The sequence below is a fragment of the Grammomys surdaster genome, unplaced genomic scaffold (genome assembly GCF_004785775.1).
Source record: "Grammomys surdaster isolate TR1022 unplaced genomic scaffold, NIH_TR_1.0 136, whole genome shotgun sequence".
Taxonomy (NCBI): domain Eukaryota; kingdom Metazoa; phylum Chordata; class Mammalia; order Rodentia; family Muridae; genus Grammomys; species Grammomys surdaster.
Genome location: NW_021604594.1, coordinates 7775101 through 7799576, shown reverse-complemented (window position 1 = coordinate 7799576; position 24476 = coordinate 7775101). Strand labels below are relative to the sequence as shown.

The window sequence follows — 24476 nt, the reverse complement described above, 5'->3', positions numbered from 1 at the left end:
CTGTTTCATAGTCTTCTGGAGACTTGAAGAATTCTAAATTACTTTATTGGACTGAGTTAAAGTCATTCCTCTGGCTGGGTATGGATGGCATACACCTTCAATCCCAGCACTTGGGAGGAAGAGGCACGAAGATCTTTGAGTTTAAGGCCAGCCTGTTCTACAGAGTAAGTTCCAGGACAGCCAGGGCTAAACAGATAATACCAAAATCAAAATCAAAACCACCCCCCTTCCAAAAAAAATTTCTCTGGCTTTGTATGACTGCTTCTATAACAACAAGATAGAGCCATGATAGAGCCAAGAGGGTGACTTCTAAAAGAGAAGCAGTGTTTGGCGTATTTATTGCGAATATGTCTGGTTGCTTAATTAAATACATTTGAGTAACAGTCACTTACCTACTGGGGAAACAGCTAATGTAAACTTGCTTGGGTCACTAGGTGAGCTTAGGCCAGCAGAATTCTCAGCATATACACGGAATTGGTAGTCCAGCCCTTCTATTAAGCCGGTAGCTCTGTATTCTCTCCCAGATATTGGTGATGTGTTAACCCTTTGCCAAAGAATGCTGTTTCTTTCTTTCTTTTCAACATGGAATCCAGTAACTTCTGAACCACCATCATAAACTGGTGCATCCCAAGTTAGTGACATGCCATCTGAAGTCACATTGTATATGACTGGCTTTCCTGGAGGGCCGGGAATCCTGAATTGGTGTTTTGCCACGATAATATTTGAGACAAGTGGCTCACTGACTCCATATCTATTTTCTGCTCTAACTCTAAACTGGTATTCAGAATCTTTGACCAGATTGGAAACTTTGAAAGTTGTTCTGGCAACGCTTGAACACACCATCTTCCAGTTAGTTTGTGAAGCTTCCCGCTTCTCAATGCTGTAACAGGTAATCTCTCCTCCTCCATCATCATCAGGTATATCCCACGACAAGATGGCACTGTCAGCCTTGATTTCATCAAATCTAATGGGTCCTTTGGGCTTTGATGGTGGGCCAAGGGTGATGATTGTAATGGGGAATGAGTTTCTACACACTGCATTATCGAGAATAACAGTATATTTCCCTCCATGCTCCTTCTTCACATTTTTAATACTCAAGGTGATTTTGTTTTCTGTTTTACTGAAACGAACATATTCACTTTCTTTCAGTGGCAAGCCATCTTTCAGCCAACTGATGGATGGCTTGGGTTTTCCTTTATAAGGTAATTCAAGGTGTACATTATGTCCAATTCTCACAGATATTTGTGCCCCAGGGATTTCTGACAAGTCAACTTCGGGTGTAATTACAAGCTCTTTCACTGTAAGTGGCCCAATTGTGACAGGGTCACTCTGTCCTTTCTCATTTCTAGCAGACACTCGGAATTCCAAGACTGATTGCTCTTTAAGTTGTCCAATCTCAATTTCGCATGTCTTACTGATGCCGGCGTGGGACCATGCTTGTTCACCTTTGCCTTTCCGTTCCACAACATAGTCTGTGATGATGCTCCCACCATCAAAGTCAGGTTTGGTCCAGCTGAGGACAACAGATGTCTTTGTGGAATCTTTCATTGAGAGATCACGGATAGGTGCTGGCACCTCAGCAGCCTTTACAGGTTCTGTAGTCTCACAAGGCTCACCAATTCCAATTTCATTTTCTGCAAGAACTCTGAAGAAGAATGGAGTCTTCTCTGATAAATCTGTTACTTTAAAGGATGTGCCAGAACATTTGTGTGACACAACAGACCATGTTCTCTTTGTGGCATCTCTCTTTTCGATGACATAGTTAATGATGGGAGACCCTCCATCGATGAGAGGAGGATCCCATAGCAATGTAACTGTGCCTAGGGAAACGTGCTTCACCTGTAACTTCTGGCAGGCAGCTGGTGTGTCAAGCACTTTAACACTCACAGTAGAAGACTTTGGTTGGCCGACTCCATTTTCTATTGTCAGGATGTATTTTCCTGTGTCATTGCGAGTGACTTGAGGAATAACAAGCAAAGAAGATGAATCAGTGTTTTGGATGTTGTATCGAGCATCACTGCCGAGATTCTTCTCATCTTTCCTCCAGGTGACAGTAGGTGGAGGTCTGCCTTTAAAGGGAATCAATAGTTGAACATCTTCACCAGCTTTAGCTATAACAGATGTTCTGAGAGCCACATCTAGGTCGATTTCTGGTTCCTCTGTAGACACAAAATGGACATTTACAGTGAGTTTTAAAAGAAAATGAGTCTTTGCCTAGAACTCTTAACAAGACATCAAAGCATCGTTACAGTTTGTACATACCAAGGATATCTTTAGCCTGTACAGGTTCAGTCATGGTTATAGGTTCTCCTTGACCAGCACAGTTTACTGCTGATACTTGGAAATAGTAATTGACTCCAGGTTTCAGATTAGATACCACGTATTCTGTAGTTCTGACCTCTCCCTTGGTAGAGACAATAGTCCATTCTTCTTCCTCTCCTTGTCTCATCTCAACAACGTATCCAGTAACATCACTGCCCCCATCATAGACAGGTTTACTCCAGCCAAGAGTGATGGATGATTTAGTTGAGTCTGCAATTCTTATCTTGGCAGGTGGTCCTGGAGGATCTGGAATAGGCATTTACAATCCAGTAATTATACAATAATCAGCAATTCAGTCACACAAAGGACAAGTGAAGATGCCGTGTTTACGAGTGCTTACCAATTGGATCAGCAGCCTTGTAGAAGTCGGAGGGTTCTGAGAAGGGACCCATTCCAGCAGCATTTACAGCACAGACTCGATATTGATAGTCACTGTTTTCTGTGAGTCCTGTCACCTTTTGCCTGGTGTCACGAATAGTCTCCTTTAATACTTTAAGCCATGCTAGACTCTTCTTGTCTCGTCTTTCAAGGAAATAGCCATTTATTTCACTGCCACCATCTACAGTTGGCCTGTTCCAGACAACAGTCATTGAATTCTTGGTAATCTTTGTCACCTCTGGGATGCTTGGTGGCCCGGGTGTAACTATTTAAGAAGGAAAGAATAGATGAGTTTAAAGATTCAACAGGTTCTACTTTCTCATCTTTTAATTCTGTCTAAAATATCAGTTTAGTGATGACAGTTCCTGTTTTGTGGAGAGGATAGTAACGAGACAAGATGAAATGCAAAAGAAAATCATCTTAAGAAAACATCTATAAGCTATCAGAATAGCTTATATCTCTGAATATGTTTTTCACATCTTTTAGTTTTATAATGAAGCTATAGCTCACCAAAGGCATTCTTGGCTACAACTGGCTCAGATTCTAGAGGCTCGCCAATTCCATACTTATTCACAGCTCGGACTCGGAAGATGTACTCATTCCCTTTGATTATTTTGGTAGTTGTAATGATGCACTCTTCCAGATTTTCAGCCACCATAGACCACATGACTCGGCTTGTCTCACGTTTTTCCACAATGTAGTGAGTGATCTTTGCACCACCATCGTCAGCTGGAGGCCTCCAGAGCAGAGTTATCTTTTCTGCAGTGACAGTCTTAAATTCAATTGGTCCACCTGGAGGTCCTGGTTTGTCTACCAATGGAAGAAGAAAACAATGTTAGGGTCTTTAAAAGGCTGGGTAACTTTCGATTACCATACTCTAGGTAGACAAAATAAGACATTGCCCATGTTAAGCACCTACCAAGGATCTGTACTCTGATGGTGGCTGAGGCAGAACCCATGGCATTCCTTAGTTTCAACTCATAGCTTCCACTATTAAGGCGGTTGGCATCTTTGATGAGTATGGATGCAAGATCAGTGCTATTTTCGACACACACCAATGCATTGGTTTGTAATTCTTTATCATCTTTGTACCACTCAATCGTAGGCTCGGGTTTGCCGGAAATGCCAGCTCTGAGCTTCACAGATGTACCTGCTCTGTATTTGACAACTTCTGTATATTCTAGAGGCAAGTCAATCACAGGCCCACCTGCAAGAAAACAAACAAAGCAGTTGAAATCTTAGTAGGATGAAAAATGAATAGGTAATTGATCATTTGCTAATTGCAGGCACATGTGTGCATGTGTGTTTCATGTACTTTTATGCAGGTCTATGTCTACTCACTTTAAACTTTTAAGTTTTACAAGCCAGTTTTATATCTCAGATGAGGAAGACTGAACAGACTCTGAGCCTCAGGAACACTATGCTAAATGCATGAGGAAGTTAGTTCTTCCTAAATGTATTTTAACCTCTTGTAGGTATTTTTGTGTTAGCGATGAAACAGGATGAGACCATTATTGAAGAAATAGTATCACACATTTTCTTTTACTCTAGCCTCTCTTTCCTTTGCTTCTGGCCACTTCCCATTCATTTTCTTTTCCTTTCCACTATCCAAATGTGAGCAGTTCATGTCAGATTCTTGAAGCTTGAGTTCTCTACTCACAGGGCTATATATCCAGCGAGCAGGTGTTCTGCCTGGTATCCTATAACTGTTGAGATATAGAACTAAGTTTGGCTGCCTTTACAGAGCAACAACTACTGGGAACCTGCAAAACCTGACTAGTAGAGGGTGGCCCTTGGGTTTCCAGCACAAGAACAGGAGTAGATACTTTTCATCTGTTAGGAAGTGACTCACTTCCCTTTTTGAAAATGGAAAATTATTAGAAGTGTTCCAGAATACTTGACTCCCATAAAATTCTCATTTCCAAGCTATTCTTAACCAAATGCCACTTATTTTACAGAGTGGTCAATCACATTTCAAACTGACAATGATACAGAGAGAGCTCTAAAGACACCTGATCATCACTGTTGAGTCATTTGACTTTGGGAGAGGTTACACCAATACTCTAAGCTTTAGGCTTACTTTTGTAGAGTGGATTAATCTGTGTTGTTGAAAGGGAGAGGATTCATGGAAGAAGGGCAACTTGCCCAATCAATGGTCAAGCTAGTTTATAGTTACTCCCACAATATAATTAAAACACATGGTAAAAGCCATTAAAGAAAACATTGAGTGAAGCTTGCTTACCGTAAGAGTCAATGCATGTGATGGGGCCTACAACCTCAGATGGGTTGCTGATGGAACCAACAGCATTTCTAGCAAAGACCCGGAATTCATATTGGGAATTCTGAGTCAAGCCAGAGACAGTGAACTGAGTCTCAATGACATTGGTGAAGCTGGCCTTGGTCCATCTCCCATCTGGAAGGTCACGCCTCTCAACAATGTAGCCTGTAATTTTGCTTCCTCCATCAAAAGCTGGTTGTTGCCATGAAAGGTTGACAGAGTTCTTTGAAATATCCGTGATCCGAACATTTCTTGGGGGTTCTGCAATAATGAGAAAGCAGATCAGTGGCACTCATTTTGCTTTGAAGAAATGAACTTTTACATTTTCCAGTTATCAGAACTGCTGTGTACATGATAGTTACATACCGCAGGCATCAATGGCCAACACTGGTTCAGAGGGATGGCTGGGTTTTCCAATACCAGCAGCATTCTCTGCAGACACCCTGAATTCATAAATAAGTCCAGCACTGATCGTTGTAACTTTGAAGTGAGTTGTACGGATGATCATTTTGTTGGCTTTTTGCCACAAAATACTATTTCTGTCTTTCATTTCCAGGTGGTAGCCTATGACTGCACTGCCTCCATTAGACACTGGTTCGTGCCAACCCACAGTGATGCTTTCTCGAGTAACGTTAGATACCCAGGGTGTAGATGGTGGTCCAGGTGTTGCTAGGAAAGAGAGAAAACCCATAGGTTAAGACAAGCACTTAGCACATTTTCATAGTAAACACCAATAGCGGGTGTCTAAGGTCAACAACTTACTGTATGGTAGTTTGACAACCACACAAGCTGAATCTATGTGATCGCTGATGCCAAAGCGATTTTCTGCCTTGATGCGGAATTGGTATTCTTCTCCTGTGGTTAGTTTCATGACTTTAATCATGGTTCTTGCTACTGTTGCCGACACTTCAGACCACACTGCAGTACTTGTTTCTCTCTTCAGTACAATGTAATTGGTAACGTGGCTTCCGCCATCATACTTTGGTGGCTCCCATTTGAGAGTCACACTTTCTTCAGTTATATCACTAATGGCCACAGGGCCAGTAGGAGGACCAGGCCTGTCCAGCACAATGATGTTAATGAAAGTTTTGGTGGTTCCACTGGAGTTGGCAGCAGTGATCTCATATTTTCCCGCGTCAGTGGTAACACTTTCTTTAAGATTGATGGTTAGGTTCTCAGCAGTAATCTCAGTGTTAAATCTCATGGTGGCCTTCAATGGCACACCATCTCTTGTTAAGGTCACTTTGGGTAGTGGTTTTCCAGAAATTGGAATGTCAACTTTAAGGTTGGAACCAGCTCTTACATACACAGTGTGACTTGGGAAATTCTTCATATCAATTTCGGGTGGTTCTAAAAAAAAAAAAAAAGAAGAAGTATGGAAAATAAAGGTGAAAAAAATGCCTAAAAGAATTAACTTACCTAAATTCAGAAAATGAGAATTTGCTTATGCATAAAGTTGGACATACCTAGATGATCCTTTATGAGAACAGGAAGGAGGAGTTCCCTTGGGTCACTCAGACCAGCTTGGTTTTCTGCAAAGACTCGGAAGAAGTACTCATGACTCTCTCTCAGACCGGAAACAACATGATGGGTTGTCTTCACCACGGCACACTTAACCCAGTTTTTCTGTCCTTTTTCTAGTGCTTCAACAACATAGTGTAAGACTCTGCTTCCACCATCGTGTTCTGGCTTCAGCCAGCTCAGAGAGACACTGTCTTTGGATACACTTGTTACACCAAGCTTTTCTGGTGGGCTTGGTTTTTCTAAAAAGTAAAAATGAAGCATTGAAAGAAAGAGACCATGTGTTACAACATTTTCTCCCACATGCATCCTTCATACATTGTCAGAGAAAACCTTGTAAATCAAAGTGGTGCATGCACTTTTTGACTTGTGTGACTTATGTGACAACTTGGCCTTTTAAGACAGCCAGAGCTCCACTAAGCTATGCCATCATATGTTAAAATATTCAAATTTAAGTTATGTTTCAAATATCAAGATAAAATGACAAAATTTTTCCAAAATTCATTGTGGGTATACAATAGAGGAACAATAGAAACAATCTTATCAGAAGTTTCATATAGTTTTTGCACATACACTAAATGTATGTGTAGTTAGACTTAATTCTCCTTAAATCCAACAAACCTTATGTTGACTTTCTAGGTATGTCAATTATTAGAGATTCATTTTGTACTATGGCATAAATATTTTGGGGGTGTGACTCGAAAGTCTTTTACGGTGAAATATGACTGATTAGAGCAATTCACATACTAGCAAACTATGGATCTATTTTGTTCTCGTACCTGTTATTTTGACTCCTTCCTTTGTCTCAGCTGGCACACCAACACCAAATTCATTTTCCCCAGAGACTCGGAAGTAGTAGATAGCTCCTTCTTGTAAGTTGGTCACTTTGTAAGAGAGGCGGTTGCAGTTGTTAGTGACTGACACCCACGCCTTCTTGCTGGCCTCCCGTTTTTCTATGTGGTAATTCTTCACTGGTGCTCCGCCATCATTTTCAGGAACATCCCAGGACAGCATAGCAGTCTCCTTGGTTACTTCACGTACAGTAATATTGGCTGGAGGCCCGGGGGAATCCAAGACTTTGACGACGAAAGTCATGGAAGCAGCACTCAGCACATTCTGAATTGTCAGTGTGTATTTTCCAGAATCGTTTCTGTTGGCATTCTCAATAGTAAGTGATGTACGAGAATCCGTGGAATCAATGTATGCTCTCGTGCGGAGGTCGGTGTCAGGCTTACTCCAGGAGACATTGGGGATTGGTCTTCCTCTGAAAGGAACTGTCATGGTAAACGAGGACCCAGCCTTGACAATCAAGGTCTTCCTCATCTCACTATCAAGATCAAATACAGGTTCTTCTTCTCTTTCTTTTGCTACCTGGGGATCGGAGCTATCACTGGGGTCACTGGCACCAACCTTATTGAGTGACCTCACTCTGAAAACATACTCAGCTCCTGTTGTTAGCCCACTCATTGTGTATTCTACGCCTCTGAAGCTCTGAATGGCAACTTTCCAGTCAGTTTCCTCAGACTTTTTGTATTCTACGGTATATCCCGTTATTGGAGCCCCACCATCAAACAAAGGTTTAACCCAGCCAATGGTGATTGTTGTCTTGCCTGAGTCCACTATCTTGGGTTTGGATGGAGGAGATGGCAAGAACACTGGGTCTTCTGCTCGAATCAAGGGAGAAGTTTCACTTGGAAGACTTAGGCCAGCAGCGTTTTCAGCAAAAACCCGATACTCATATTCACATCCTTCTCGGAGTCCTGTGGACTTCACTCTCAGATCATAAACTGGTTTTTTGTTCACACGCACCCACCGTAGGCTGTTTTTCTCACGCCTTTCAATTATGTATCCAGAGATGTCACTGCCTCCATCGGTCTCAGGTCTTGACCAGCAAAGTGTCATGGAATCTTTGGTCACAGATGTAATTTCCAAAGATGTGGGTGGACTAGGAGTGGTGAATGGATCTAGTGCCTTCACTGCCACGCTCTCCAAGGGCTCACCGACACCGTATTTATTAACACCAGTTACTCTAAAGATATATTCATTGCCTTTGAGTAGCTTGGTCACCTTACAAGATGTTGTCCTTAACTCTGCTTCACATATGGTCCATGCAAGGCGGCTTGTTTCACGCTTTTCTACGATATAATAATCGATATCTGCACCGCCATCTTCCTGGGGACGTCCCCAGGAAAGGGAACACTTTTCAGCAGTGAGGCCATTTATTTCAAGTGGTCCTGCTGGTGGGCCAGGCTTATCAAGTACCTTACAGTTAACTGCCATAGTCCGAGTTCCTGCAACATTCTTCAGTGTAAGGACATACTGCCCAGTGTCTCGTCTTACACAATCTTTAACTGTTAATGTGGTATTATAGTCTGTTGAGACAATTTCTGTTTTTGCCCTTTCTTCAATTTCTACCCCATCTTTGGCCCAGGAAATTACTGGCAGAGGTCGCCCAGCAATGTCTGCGTTTATCTTAAGGACTTCTCCGGCTTTGACAACAATGATGTCTCGGAATTTGACATCCATCATAATTCTTGGTGCCTCAACATCGTCTTTCACTGTAATAGGTCCAGTGGATTCAGATGGCTCACTCACTGAGTCAGCAGCATTTCTTGCAAAAACCCGGAATTCATAACGCTGGTCTTCAGTTAGCTCAGTTACTTCAAAGTATGTTTCCTGTACATTAGTGAAATTGCACTTTAGCCATCTGCCGTCAGGTAGTTCTCTGCGTTCAACAATGTATCCGGTGATCTTAGCTCCACCATCATAACGTGGTTTAGACCACTTAAGTGACACTGATTTTCTTGTGATATTGGTGACTTCAGGTTGTCCAGGAGGATCACAAGGATCTCTTGCGGGCACTGGTTCACATGCTTTACTGCATTTACCAATTCCAGCAATATTCTCAGCATATACACGATACTCATACATCAGCCCCTCATCCAGACCAGAGACCTTCATCTGAGTATCTGCGATGAGTACTTTGTTTGCTTTTGACCAGAGAATGCTGCTTCTTTCTTTGTATTCGAGGTGATAGCCAATCACTTGGCTCCCCCCGTCATTCACTGGTACCTGCCAGCTTACAACCATGGTAGATTTTGTGGCATGCACAACTTTAGGAGTACCAGGAGGCCCAGGGGGGCTGAATGGATACTCAGCAACAACGGCTGAGGATTCACTGTAGGAACTCTTTCCATACCGATTCTCTGCACAGACTCGGAACTGATACTCACTTCCTGTTGTCAAACGGACTATTTTAATGGATGTTCTTGCCACCGCTTGTGAAACTACCTGCCATGTTGTGGAAGTGGTTTCTCTCTTTTCAACAATGTAGTTGCTAATCTGGCAGCCACCATCATATTCTGGAGGATTCCAAGAAATAGACACATTGTCACAACTAACTTCATCAATTCGTATGGGTCCTGGAGGTCCTGGCCTGTCAAGGACAATGACAGTAATAGGAACTGTTATGGATCCAGCAGTATTTGAAACAGACAGTTCATAAGTTCCAACATCTTCCCTTGAAGCTTCTTTAATAGACAGTGTTGTTACGGTCTTTGAGGAAGATACATTGACTCTAGTCGTCTCTCTAAGAACCTGACCATCTTTTTTCCAGGCCACGGTAGCTTGAGGTCTTCCTTTAAATGGTATGTCAATTTTGAGTTGGTCATTAGCCTTAACATTGAAAGTATTGAAAGGAAGCTCAACAGAAGGCTTTATTTCAATGTCTTTTGCAATGACTGGCACTCCAAGCTGTCTTGGGTCACTTCTTCCTTTTTCATTAACTGCAGCTACCCTGAAGACATACTCTTCCCCTGCAGTTAGGCCAGATATAGTTGCCTCCAGGGTCTTCACTTGTGTGCATGTGCTCCACTTTTCGCTGCCCTTTGTCTGCATTTCCACAACGTAACCAGTGATCTTGCTGCCGCCATCACTCTCCGGCTTCTCCCACTTAATCGTAGCTGTATTACGGGTCACATCTACAAGGGTTACCCTTCCAGGTGGGAGTGGTGGTTCAGACACTTTGACAGGTTCTGTTGTTTCAGCTGGCAAACCAATGCCATATTCATTAGAAGCCAGGACTCGGAAGTAATAAGAACACCCTTCTTGTAGGTTTTCGATTTTGAAAGTATTCTTAGTGCAGTTGTTTGTAATGGTAGCGTAAGCTTTTCTTGTAGTTTCTCGTTTTTCAACGATATAATTTGTAATCTTTGCTCCACCATCAATAAGTGGTGGCTCCCAGGACAGTGTCACTGAGTCTTTCTTCACCTCTCTTACAGTCAGATTCACAGGTGCGCTTGGTGAATCAAGAACTCTGACATTGACAAAAGCCGTTTTGGAGCCACTGTTGTTTTCTAGGGTGAGGTTGTACCTACCACTGTCAAATCTGGTCACATTGTCAATCACCAGCATTGTATATGAACTAGTCACCTCGATCTGGGCTCTCTCCGTGAGAATGCCTTCAGCCTTTTCCCACTTAACTTCAGGTTCTGGGCGACCTTTGATAGTGACAAATAGGCGCAAAGTGGCACTTGCACGCAGAGTGACCACTTTTCTGAGATCAGCATCAAGTTCTATTTCTGGTGCTTCCATCCTCTCCTGAGCAACAACAGAGCCTGGTATGGTTGCAGGCTCACCTACACCTTCGGTATTGAAAGCACAGATGCGGAAGTTGTACTCTGTATTCTCCTTCAGCTTGGTCACTGTGAACTGCTTCCCTTGTAATCCTGATGGTGGCGTACAGGTAGTCCATTCATCGGCCGCAGCTTCTTTGAGCTCAATCACATAGCCTCTAACAGGTGCACCACCATCATAAATTGGCTTATTCCATGCTAGGGAGACAGAAGATCTGGAGGTGTCTGTCACTTTGGGGTTACTTGGTGGACCTGGTGGATACAAGGCATCACATGCACGGTAAAAAACGGACGGCTCGCTGGGTTCCCCAACACCAGCTGCATTCTCAGCAGCAACTCTGAATTCATAGGAATGGCCTTCTGTGAGGCCAGTCACCCTGAACCGAAGGTCTGTTAATGTTTTCTTGTTGCACTTGGTCCACCTAATGCCTTCCTTATCTCGCTTTTCAAGAATGTACCCCTCAATTTCAGCACCTCCATCATCCACTGGACGTGTCCATGTTAGTACCATAGAGTCTTTGGTGATTGCTGAGGCCTCAGGTGTTGAAGGAGGGCCGGGAAGCTTGTAAGGGTTACAGGCTATCACAGGTTCAGACTCCAGGGGCTCTCCAATTCCATATTTATTCACTGCCATAACCCGGAAAATATACTCATTCCCAGGAAGTAACTTAGTGACTTTGTAGTTGAGGGCCTGTACTTCAGTTGAAACCTGGGTCCAGGAGAGTCTGCTTGTTTCTCTCTTTTCAATGATGTAATGTGAAATACTAGCACCACCATCTTGCAAAGGTGGGTTCCATGCCAGGTAACACTTTTCGGCTGTAACTCCAGTAACTTTCAGAGGTCCTTCAGGAGGCCCTGGCCTATCCAGTACCTTCACAGTAATAGGTATAGTCTTGGTGCCACCAACATTGCTGAGTTTCAAGGTATACTGCCCCCCATCAGTGCGAATGCAGTCTTTGACGATGAGAGTCGTTTTCTGCAGAGTAGATTTAATCTCCATCCTAGCTGCTGTTTCTTCCAGTTCGTTCCCATCTTTTGACCAAATGATGTCAGGTATAGGTTTGCCACGGATATCAGCTTCGAGAACAAAGGTCTCTCCTGCACGAACAATGATGACATCTCTATATTTAGGGTCCAGTGAGGCATTTGGTGCATCGATTTCATCCCTTGCAGTGATGGCACCGCTGCTTTCAGATGGCTCACTAAAGTTGTCAGCCGCATTTCTCGCAATGACTCTAAATTCATATCTTTGGTCTTCTACAAGCCCAGTCACTGTAAACTCAGTCTCCACAACATTGGTGAAGCTGGCTTTCATCCACCGGCCATCAGGGAGATCTTTCTTTTCTACAATATAACCTGTTATCTTGCTGCCACCATCGTAAGCAGGTTTTTTCCATTTCAGCGTGACACTGTTTCTTGTAATGACAATGGCTTCAGGACGACCAGGTGGATCACATGGATCACGTGCAACATAGCACTCTGACACTTTGCTAGGCTTGCCAATGCCCACAATGTTCTCAGCAGAAACCCTGAACTCATATTCAAGTCCTTCGTCAAGCCCTGTTGTTTTGAATTTGGTGTCTTGGATGGGGATCTTATTCAACTTGACCCACAGAATACTATTCTTTTCCTTCTGTTCGAGATGATAGCCAGTAACTTTGCTGCCTCCATCATTTACTGGCTCGTGCCACTGCACAAGCATTTGATCTTTGGAGACAGATGTCACAAAAGGGGTTCCAGGTGGTCCAGGCTCTTTAAACGGATATTGTACAACAACGGGCTTAGAATCCAGGGGAGCACTTTTCCCATACCTGTTCTCAGCAAAAATCCTAAACTGGTATTCGGTGCCTGTTTTCAGTTTGCTTATTTTAATGGTTGTCCTGGCAACTGTTGCTGACACCATCTGCCAGTTGGTAGTGGTAGTATCTCGCTTCTCTACAATGTAGTTGCTTATTTGGCACCCACCAGTATAGGCAGGAGGTTCCCAAGATATGACCACAAAGTCTGCACTAACTTCATCAAACTTCACTGGTCCAACAGGAGGACCAGGCTTTTCCAAAACAATAACACTGAGGTTTTCCGTTGCGGTGCCTGCGCTGTTTGTTGCTGTGACACTGTATTTTCCGAAGTCATCTTTGCTGCTTTCTTTAATGTGTAAAATAGTCGAAGTAGCCGTTTCTTCAACATTTACTCTTGTGGTCTGTTTAAGAGGCTCACCATCTTTGACCCAAGAAATTTTAGGTCTTGGTCGGCCTATGACTGGAATTTCTATTTTCAGATCCTCTCCTGCTTGGACACTGTATGTATTAAATGGCAGCTTAAAACTAGGCTGGATAGTCAAGTCTTTGGCTATGACAGGAACACCAAGCACTCTTGGGTCACTTTTTCCTTTCTCGTTGTAAGCTTTGACACGGAACTGATATTCTTGCCCAGAGCTCAGGCCACTAACAACCGCATTGCAGACTTTGGATTCAGCCACAACACTCCATTTTTCTGTTCCTTTGGGTTGCATTTCAACAACATAGCCCAGGATTCTGCTCCCTCCGTCATGTTCGGGTTTCTCCCACATAAGGGATGCACTGGTTTGGGACACGTCGGTGAGTGTTACCTTTCCTGGTGGGGAAGGGGGTTCAGAAGCTTTCACAGCATCAGAGGTCTCTGCGGGAACACCAACCCCAAATTCATTCTCAGCCATGACTCTAAAGTAGTAGATGGCTCCTTCGGTCAGATTCTCAACTTTAAAGCTCGTTTTACTGCATTTACTACTCACGTTAGCATATGCTTTTCGGGTGGACTCACGCTTGTCGATGACATAGTTCTTGACCTTTGCCCCACCATCAATGATAGGCGGTTCCCATACCAGAAGGACAGAGTCTTTTCTCACTTCCTTGACAGCCAAATTCTGTGGGGGTCCCGGGGTGTCAAGTACTTTCACAGTTACGAAAGCTGACTTCGACCCACTGCTGTTCTCCAACTTGAGGATGTATTTCCCAGCATCGTTTCTGTCACAGTTATCTATTGAGAGTTGGGTGAAGTTAATTCCCTTCTCAATTTGGACCTTATCTGTGAATTCACCTTCCTCTTTCGACCAAGTGATCTCTGGCGTTGGACGACCTTTGAATGGAATATGGATTCTGGCAGATCCACCAGCTCTGACAACAATTCCTTTCCTTAACTCAGAGTCAAGGTCAAGTTCAGGCGCCTCAAGTTTATCTTCTGGTTTCACAGTACCAGGAATTGATGCGGCCTCACCTAAACCAACTTTGTTGAGAGCACAAACTCGTATTTTATATTCTTGGTGCTCAATGAGTTTGGAAATTTCAAATCGAGTGACTCTCAGGCCAGTCTGTGGAGTAACTATTTGCCATTCTTCTTCATCTGCTTTACAGATTTCTACCACGTAGCCCAGGATCTCACTGCCACCATCATAGATAGGTTTGCTCCAGGCCAGTGTAATTGAATTTTTGGTGGTGTCTACAACGTGTGCATTGGTGGGTGGGCCAGGTTTGAACACAGGATCACATGCCTTATAGTACATGGTAGCTGGACTTGGTTCTCCAACTCCAGCAGCATTTTCTGCAGAGACTCTGAATTCATATTCATGGTCTTCTGTTAATCCTGTTACCCTGAGCCGCAAATCTGTAATGCGGCGTTTGTTACACTTTATCCACCGAATGCCACTTCTGTCTCTCTTCTCCACAATGTAACCAATGATCTCACTTCCACCGTCACTGTCTGGCCGATTCCAGCAGACCGTCATGGAGTCTTTGGCAATGTTAGTGACTTCCAAGTTCTTTGGTGGTCCAGGAAGCACAAATGGATTTTTCATGAGTACTGGTGCAGATTCCAAAGGTTCTCCGACACCGTACTTGTTGACAGCCATTATTCGGAAAATATATTCATTCCCTTCTAAGAGCTTGGTAACTTTCAGAGAATTAGTCACAACTTCTGAAGCGACCACAGTCCATGCCAGTCGACTGGTTTCTCGCTTTTCCACGACGTAGTGAGAAATGTCACTGCCACCATCTTGAAGTGGTGGAGACCATGCCAAAGTGCACTTTTCAGATGTAACTCCAGTAACCTGAACTGGCCCTTCTGGTGGTCCTGGTCTATCTAGCACTTTCACATTTACTGGGAATGACTTAGAACCAGCAACATTTGAGGCTCTCAAAATATATTGTCCACCATCGATGCGAATGGCATCTTTTACAATAAGTAAAGCTTTGAAATCTGTGTTCTTTATTTCACATCTGGCAGATTCTTCAATTTCCTTATCTCCTCTTAACCACTCAATGGTGGGTAGGGGCTTTCCATGGACATCGGCCTCAAGTCTGAATGTTTCTCCAGCATTTACCACTATTGTGTCTCTGAATTTTGGATCCATCGAAATTCGTGGGAGCTCCACCTCATCCTTGGCAGTTATTGGTCCAGTACTGTCAGAGGGTTTACTTATTGCCCCAGCTGCATTCTTTGCAATGACTCTGAATTCATATCTTTGATCTTCAGTAAGACCTGACACAGTGAATTGAGTTTCAATGACATTTGTGAAACTGGCTTTCATCCAGCGACCCTCCGGTAAATCACGTTTCTCTACAATGTAACCTGTAATCATGCTACCACCATCATACACAGGCTTGGTCCACTGTAAAGTGATTTCATTTCTCTTAACTATTATTGCTTCTGGGGTTCCTGGTGGGTCACAAGGATCTCTGGCTACATAGCATTCAGAATTCTTGCTTGCCTTGCCTACCCCCACAATATTTTCAGCATAAACTCTAAATTCATACTCAATGCCTTCTTCAAGGTTCAGTGCTTTAAACTGGGTGTCATGAATAATGGTTTTGTTGACTTTTGTCCACAAAATACTATTCCTTTCCTTTCTCTCAAGGTGGTAACCTATGACTGGGCTTCCACCATTATTGATTGGTTCATGCCACTGTACAACCATAGAATCTTTGGAGATGGCTGTGACAAATGGTGTTCCTGGAGGGCCTGGTTCTTTGTAGGGATATTGAGCTACAATTGGTTCAGACTCCAGAGCAAAGCTTTGTCCATATCGGTTTTCAGCAAATATTCTGAACTGGTATTCTGTACCCGTTTTCAGTTTGGTTACTTTGAGTGTCGTTCTGGCAACAGTAGCGGAGACAATATCCCATACTGTGGTGGTTGTATCTCTTTTCTGAACAATGTAGTTGGTAATTTGGCAGCCCCCTGTGTATAAAGGAGGGTTCCAGGATAATGTGATACTCTCAGCACTGACCTCATCAAATTTAACAGGTCCTTTTGGAGGATCAGGTTTATCTAGAGTTATGATTTCAATAGCTGCTGTTTTCTGACCCACAACATTGGCAACTGTGATTCCATACTGTCCACCATCATCCTTATGAGCTTCTTTAATGCTGAGTGTGGTGAGGTCAAGGGAATCAGTAACATTGATTCTTGTGGTCTGCTTCAGTGGCACCCCATCCTTAGTCCAGGAAATGCTTGGTTTAGGACGTCCAGAAATTGGCACTTCTATTTTCAAATCTTGGCCAACCTGTATGCTGTAACTGCTGAATGCTGGTCTTACATCTGGCTCGATGACCAGATCTTTGGCAATGATTGGAACCGCAAGGGATCTGGGGTCACTTCTTCCTTTTTCATTTACAGCAATGACTCTAAAAAGGTATTCTTCTCCCTGAGTTAGGTTGGTAATAACTGCTTCAAGGGACTTCACCCTAGCACACTCTGACCACTTATCGGTGTTTTTGGCTTGCATTTCTACGATATACTGAATGATTTTACTGCCACCATCGTGTTCAGGCTTTGTCCAACTCAGAGAGACACTGTTTCTGGTCACGTCATCCACAATTATCTTCCCTGGAGGTTGTGGGACTTCTGCAACTTTGATTGGATCTGCAGTGCGGGCAGGCAGGCCAATGCCATATTCGTTCTCAGCAGTAACCCTGAAGTAGTAACTGCAACCTTCTTGGAGCTGATCAATTTTCCAAGAGTTCTTATGGCAGTTTGTTACAACTGCAGCATATGATTTTCTTGTAGCTTCTCGTTTCTCAACGATATAATTTTTAATTTTTGATCCTCCATCCAACAAAGGAGGTTCCCATGTAATTGACACTGAGTCCTTGGTGATTTCTGTGACTTTTAGGTTAACAGGTGGGCTTGGTGTGTCCAGGACCCTCACGGTTACAAAGGCAGATTTCGTTCCACTGCTGTTTTCTAATGTGAGAGTGTATTTTCCACTATCGTATCGATTGACATTGTCAAGAACAAGAGAGGTGAAGCTGCTAGTGACATCAATTATAGCTGCGTCTCGAATTTCACCATCTACCTTTCCCCACTTAACTTCTGGTGTAGGACGTCCTTTTATAGGGACAAACAACCTTAAGGAACCACCTGCCCTTATATTAATAACTTTCCTTAGTTCAAGGTCAAGATCTATATCTGGTGCTTCAAGTTTTTCTTCAACCATTACAGGCCCAGGGACATCAGCATGCTCCCCCACTCCAGCCTTATTAATGGCACAGATCCGGAAGTTATATTCATGCTTTTCCAACAACTTCTCGACTTCTAGATTTGTCTTATTGATTCCAGTTGGTGGTGTACACATTGTCCATTCACCAATGCTCACATCACATTTTTCTACGATGTATCCTTGGATTTCACAGCCACCATCATAAATAGGTTTGCTCCAAGAAAGGAAAACTGAAGACCTGGTAACATCCATGACTTTGGGGTTGTTTGGAGGGCCTGGTTTATAAATAGGGTCACAAGCCTTTTGGTAAGCAGAAGGGGGGCTTGGTTCACTAAGTCCAGCAGCATTTTCAGCAGAGACTCTGAATTCATAATTGTGATTTTCTAAGAGTCCAGTCACTCTCAGGCGCAGCTCTCCAATTAGACGCTTGTGGCATCTAGTCCATCTTATGCCTTCTTTGTCCCGTTTTTCTAGAACGTATCCTAGAATCTCACTGCCACCATCAGATGCCGGCCTTTCCCATACGACAATCATCGAGTCTTTGGTCACAGCTGTAACTTCTGGAGCTTTGGGTGCATCTGGGACTACAAATGGATTCTTGGCAATCAACGGCTCAGATTCAAGAGGTTCACCAACACCGTATTTGTTCACAGCCATTATACGGAAAATATATTCATTGCCTTCAAGAAGCTTCATAACTTTACAGCTGAGAGTTTGCACATTGGCATCAACTAGAGTCCAGACGAGACGGCTGGTTTCTCGCCTTTCCACAATGTAGTTTGTGATATCGCTTCCACCATCCTGAAGTGGGGGTTTCCAAGCTAACGTACATTTTTCTGCTGTAACCCCCGATATAGCAACAGGTCCCTCAGGTGGCCCTGGTCTATCAAGAACTTTCACATTGACAGTTACTGATTTTTCCCCTGCAACATTTTTGGCCTTCAGAATATAATTGCCACTGTCCACACGTACTGCATCTTTGACACTGAGACTGGTGGCAAAGTCAGTGCTTTTAATTTCTAACCGAGCTGTGCTTGAAAGCTCCTGGTCACCCTTTACCCACAGAGTAGTTGGTATTGGTTTGCCATATATATCTGCATCGATCTTGAATGACTCACCAGCCTGAACCACAACCGTGTCCTTGTATTTGGGGTCCATGCTTATTCTGGGTGGTTCTACCTCATCTCTTGCTGTTATTGCCCCAGTGCTTTCTGAGGGCTCACTGAACACTCCGGCAGCATTTCGAGCTATAACTCGGAACTCATATCTATGATCTTCAATTAGGCCAGTTACCTCAAACTGGGTGTCAATGATATTTGTAAAACTGGCTTTCATCCAGCGGCCATCAGGCAATTCTTTCTTCTCAACAACATAACCAGTGATCTTGCTTCCACCATCATAGGTGGGTTTCTTCCACTGAAGAGTCACAGAGTTCCTTGTGACAATGATTGCCTCTGGCCGTCCTGGTGGATCACATGGGTCATGAGCAGCATAACATTCTGATGGCTTACTTGGCTTGCCGATGCCTACAATGTTCTCTGCAGACACTCTGAATTCATATTCTATGCCTTCTTCAAGGCCAGTTGTCTTGAACTTGGTTTGAGGAATAGGAGTTTTATTCAGCTTGACCCAGAGGATGCTATTTCTTTCCTTGCGTTCTAGATGGTAGCCAATGACTCTGCTCCCACCATCACTGACTGGCTCATGCCATTGTACCTCCATGCTGTCTTTGGAGGCAAGCGTGACGAATGGTGTGCCAGGTGGACCTGGCACTTTGAATGGGTACTGGGCAATAACAGGCTCTGAATTAAGGTAGGTACTCTTCCCATATCTGTTTTCTGCTGCGATTCTGAACTGATACTCACAACCAGTCTTTAGTCTGCAGGCCTTTATGGTTGTTCTTGCAACTGTAGCTGACACGATTTGCCAGGTGGTTGTGGATGTGTCCCGTTTCTCTACAATGTAATTATTGATCGAGCTCCCACCATCGTACTTTGGTGGTTCCCAGGAAAGAGTAACACTGTCTGCTGTCACTTCGTCCATTTTAACTGGTCCAGTTGGAGGCCCTGGCTTGTCAAGAACAATAACATTAAGGGTTTCTGTGGCTTCCCCTGCTGAGTTAGTCAGTTTAACTGTGTAATGTCCAACATCTTCTCGGCAGGCTTCCTTTATTGTCAGTAGAGAACTGTTCTCTGTGCTCTCTGCATTTACTCTAGTTGTTTGCTTCAGTGGTATATCATCTTTATGCCAGGTGACAGCCGGTGTAGGGCGTCCAATGAACGGTACATCGATCTTCAGGTCTTCACCTGCCAGTACAGTGAATGTATTGAAGAGGAGTTTGAAGGCTGGTGGGATAACAAGGTCTTTAGCAATTACAGGCACACTCAGTTGTCTGGGGTCACTGATGCCCTTTTCATTCTGAGCTGAAACACGGAAAGAATATTCCTCACCCTGGATCAGCCCAGTGATGGTGGCTTCTGTGACTTTCACTGTGGCACATGTGGCCCATTTGTCACTGCCTTTGCTCTGCATCTCTACAATGTAGCCTAGAATTCGGCTGCCTCCATCATGTTCCGGCTTCTCCCAAGAGAGAGACACGCTGTTTCTTGTGACATCCATCAAGGTTATTTTCCCTGGAGGAAGAGGTCTTTCTGATGCCTTCACAGACTCCGCTGTCTCAGCGGGCAGTCCGATGCCATATTCATTTTCAGCGAGGACCCGGAAATAATAACTGCAGCCTTCTTGAAGCTGGTCTATCTTCCAGGAAGTCTTGTGGCAATTTGTTGCCACAGTTGAATATGCCTTTCTTGTGGATTCTCGCTTTTCAACAATATAATTCTTTATTTTTGAGCCTCCGTCCAGGAGAGGAGGTTCCCACGTCAATGTGACAGATGTCTTTGTGACCTCCTTTATCTTTAGATTCTGTGGAGGGCCTGGTGTATCTAGCACTCTAACATTGACAAATGCAGACTTGCTGCCTGAGCTGTTTTCTACAGTTAGTATGTACTTGCCACTGTCAAATCTGTTAACATTTCCAACAACAAGCAGGGTGTAAGAGCTTGTAGATTCAATGCTAGCCTTGTCCAAAGATTCTCCATGTTCTCGAGTCCACTTGACCTCAGGTGCTGGCCTCCCTTTGATGGGAACAAAGAGTCTCAAGGTGCAGCAGGCTCTTATAGTAACAACTTTGCGTAAGTCAGCATCCAGTTCTATCTCTGGAGGCAGCATTCTTTCTTCTGCCTTTGGAGTTCCAGGAACAAGAGCAGGTTCTCCAAGCCCTTCAGAATTCATGGCGTAGATGCGGATTTTATATTCCTGATTCTCTATGAGGTTGGTGATGGTATAGGAAGTTGCCTTGAGCCCCGCTGGTGGTGTGACAACCTGCCATTCATCTTCTTCAGGCAGGGCAATCTCAACCATATACCCAGTGATTTCTGAACCTCCATCATAGATAGGTTTATTCCACGCAATTGAAATGGATGACCTGCTTGTATCAAGGACACGTGGGTTACCCGGTGGACCAGGTTTAAACACAGTGTCGCAAGCTTTATAAAACGGGCTGGTAGCACTTGGAGCACTGATTCCAGCTGCATTTTCTGCCATAATTCTGAATTCATATTCATGTCCTTCTGTCAGCCCAGATACTTTAAATCTTAAGTCAGTGAGAGCTTTTTTGTTGCATTTTACCCAGCGCTGGCCAGCTTTATCACGCCGTTCTACAATGTAGTTGATAATTTCACTTCCACCATCAGAGTCAGGATGCCCCCAGCAGACAACCATGGAGTCTTTGGTGATAGTTGTAACTTCAGGGTTCTTGGGTGGATCAGGTGGTCCATATGGATCTACTGCAAGCACAGGCTCTGACTCAAGTGGCTCTCCAACCCCATATTTATTTACTGCCATGACACGGAATATGTATTCATTGCCTTTCAGGAGCTTAGTGACCTTCAGCTTTGTTACTTGGACTTCTGTGGCAACATTTGTCCATGCCAACCTGCTGGTTTCACGTTTCTGTACGATGTAATGATCAATTTTGGCACCTCCATCATCCAGTGGAGGCAACCATGACAACACACACTTCTCCGATGTCACATCAGACACAGCCAAAGGTCCCTCAGGTGGGCCTGGTCTATCTAGAACTTTGACATTGAAAATGTGTTTGGCAAAGCCACCAGGATTGGTTGCTGTCAGGATGTAAGCCCCACTGTCCGTTCTTGAGGAGTCCTTGTTTATCAGATGAGTGGAGAAGTCGGCAATTTTTATTTCTAATTTCCCTGTGCCTTCAAGCTCCTTTCCATCTTTAGTCCATTCCATTGTTGGAGGTGGGCGACCTGAGACATCAGCTTCCAGCTTGAATGCTTCGCCAGCTTTTAAAGTGATGGTATCCTTAAATTTAACATCCACCATTATTCTTGGTGCCTCAAGGTCATCCCTGCATGTGATGGCATCTGACGGCTCAGATGGCGGACTGATGGCACCAGCAGCATTTTTGGCAATCACACGGAACTCATATGCAGCATCTTCAGTTAGGCCACTGACTGTAAATTCGTTCTCCAAGATGTTGCTAAAGTTGGCCTTCAGCCATCGTCCGTTAGGAAGGTCCCTCTTTTCAACCACATAACTAGTAATTTTAAAGCCTCCAGTATATTCAGGCTTAGCCCACTTCAGTGCCACTGTGTGTCTTGTAATGTTCAGCGGTACTGGCTTCCCGGGTGGGTCAATGGGATCCAAAGCAAACATTGGTTCAGATGGCTTGCTTGGCTTGCTCTTGCCTGCCATGTTTTCAGCAATTACTCGGAATTCATAAGCAATGCCATCGGTAAGTCCAGTTGATTTGAAAATGTTGCCTGGTACTAATGCTTTGCTCACAGTCTGCCAGAGAATGCCATTCCGTTCTTTCCTTTCAATGTGATATCCTAAAATGGGGCTTCCACCATCAGAAAGTGGTTCGTGCCAGCTGATTGTCATGGAGTCTTTGGTGACTGCAGTAACCTGAGGGGTACCAGGAGGCCCAGGCACCTTAAATGGATAGTTAGCAACTACAGATGCAGATGTAATGCCAGGTCCAACTCCATATCTGTTTTGAGCCTTTACACGGAATTGATACTCCACTCCTGTAGTCAGACGAGTTGCTTTGTAGGTAGTGCGTATTACAGTCGTTGCTAACTCCACCCATGTAGTACTGTCTGTCTGTCGCATTTCTACTACATAGTTACTTATCGGCACACCTCCATCATTCTCTGGAGGCTCCCAAGAGAAGGTTACAAAGTCAGAGGAAACTTCATCAAATTTGATTGGTCCTGTAGGTGGTCCTGGAATATCATGGACTTGAATGGTTATGACATCACCCACCTCTCCTACAGTGTTCTTTGCTGTTAATGGATAGGGTCCACTGTCACTTCTGACACACTCATTGATATTTAAGATAGTTGACGTTGCTGTGTTTTCAACATTAACTCTCTGTGTCTGTTTAAGAATTTGGTCTCCCTTTTTCCATGTGACTGTGGGCTTTGGTCGACCAAGTACTGGAATTTCGACTTTGATGTTGTCACCAGCTCTGGCAATGACTAGCTTCTGATAGATGCCACGAAGATCCAGCTCTGGGAGCATCGTCTGCTCTTTGACGATGACAGGTCTGCTCTCTCTAGGGGCACTTCTGCCTGCACTGTTTACCGCCATCACTTGGAAGGTATATTCCTCTCCTTCAGTTAGGTTCCTCACCACACATTCTAACCCTTTCACCGTTGAGATGTGGGTCCACTGGTCAGACCCTTTTCTCTGGGCTTCAATCACATAACCAGTGATCTTGCTACCACCATCATGCCTTGGTTTGGGCCACGCCAGGCTGACTGTGTTCTTGGTAATATCCATAATGTTAAGGCTATCTGGGGGTAATGGTGCTTCAGAGGCTCTTACAGGTTCTGTGGTTTCTGTTGGTTCACCAATTCCATATTCATTTTCTGCCATCACTCTAAAGAAATATTCACAGCCTTCTGTCAAGCCAGTCACTTTATATGTACATTTATGGCACTTAGTGGTGACTGTGGAGTATGATTTCCTGGTTGCTTCACGTTTCTCCACAATGTAATTTGTTATACGTGAGCCCCCATCTATCAGAGGTAGGTCCCAGTGTAAGGTGACACTGTCCTTTGTGATGTCTGTAGGCCTTAGGTTAAGGACAGGGCCTGGTGTGTCTAGGACTCTGACATTAACAAAGCCGCTTTTCTTCCCAGCTGGGTTTTCGATGGTCATCACGAATTTACCAGTGTCGTATCTGTTACATTCTGGGATAATAAGAAGAGTAAATGACTCTGTGTTTTCGATGTTGGCTCGGTGCTTCAGGTTGATATTATCTTTGGTCCATGTCACTTCAGGTGCAGGACGACCTTTAATTGGGACAAAAATCCTAATACTGAGCCCTGCCCTAACCACAAGTGTTCTTTGCAGCTCAGCATCTAGCTCAAAATCAGGAGCCACTTCCTTCTCTACAATTTCAACATTTGGGATAACTGCTGGTTCCCCCACACCTGCATCATTGATGGCACTAATTCTAAAATTGTATTTTTCCTTAGTCTGAAGATCAGGAACCACAAACTGAGTGATTCTGAGGGCTGTTCCTGTTGTATCTTTTATCCAGGTATCATCTCCAACTTTTTGATGCTCTACCACGTAGCCAGTGATTTCAAGCCCACCATCATAATGAGGCTTGCCCCATGCTAAAGAAGCCGATTTCTTGGTGGTATCAGTGACATGTGCATTTGAAGGTGGTCCTGGGGGATCTGAGCAAAAGAAACAAAGATAAAAGAACATATTAGGAGTTTTGCATTGGGGTACTTTATATAAAATATCAGAAGGCTCAAATGAGCACCGT

General features: G+C 43.9%; 1 protein-coding gene across 1 annotated transcript in view; it reads right to left on the bottom strand.

The window, feature by feature from the left end:
* Ttn (titin) overlaps positions 1-24476 on the bottom strand; it is a 263679-nt gene that overhangs the window by 24778 nt on the left and 214425 nt on the right. The window contains 10 exon segments of the mRNA XM_028763034.1: positions 393-2159; positions 2263-2568; positions 2663-2965; positions 3211-3510; positions 3620-3907; positions 4943-5239; positions 5345-5647; positions 5741-6328; positions 6445-6741; positions 7279-24384. Coding sequence (XP_028618867.1) covers positions 393-2159; positions 2263-2568; positions 2663-2965; positions 3211-3510; positions 3620-3907; positions 4943-5239; positions 5345-5647; positions 5741-6328; positions 6445-6741; positions 7279-24384 — 21555 coding nt within the window.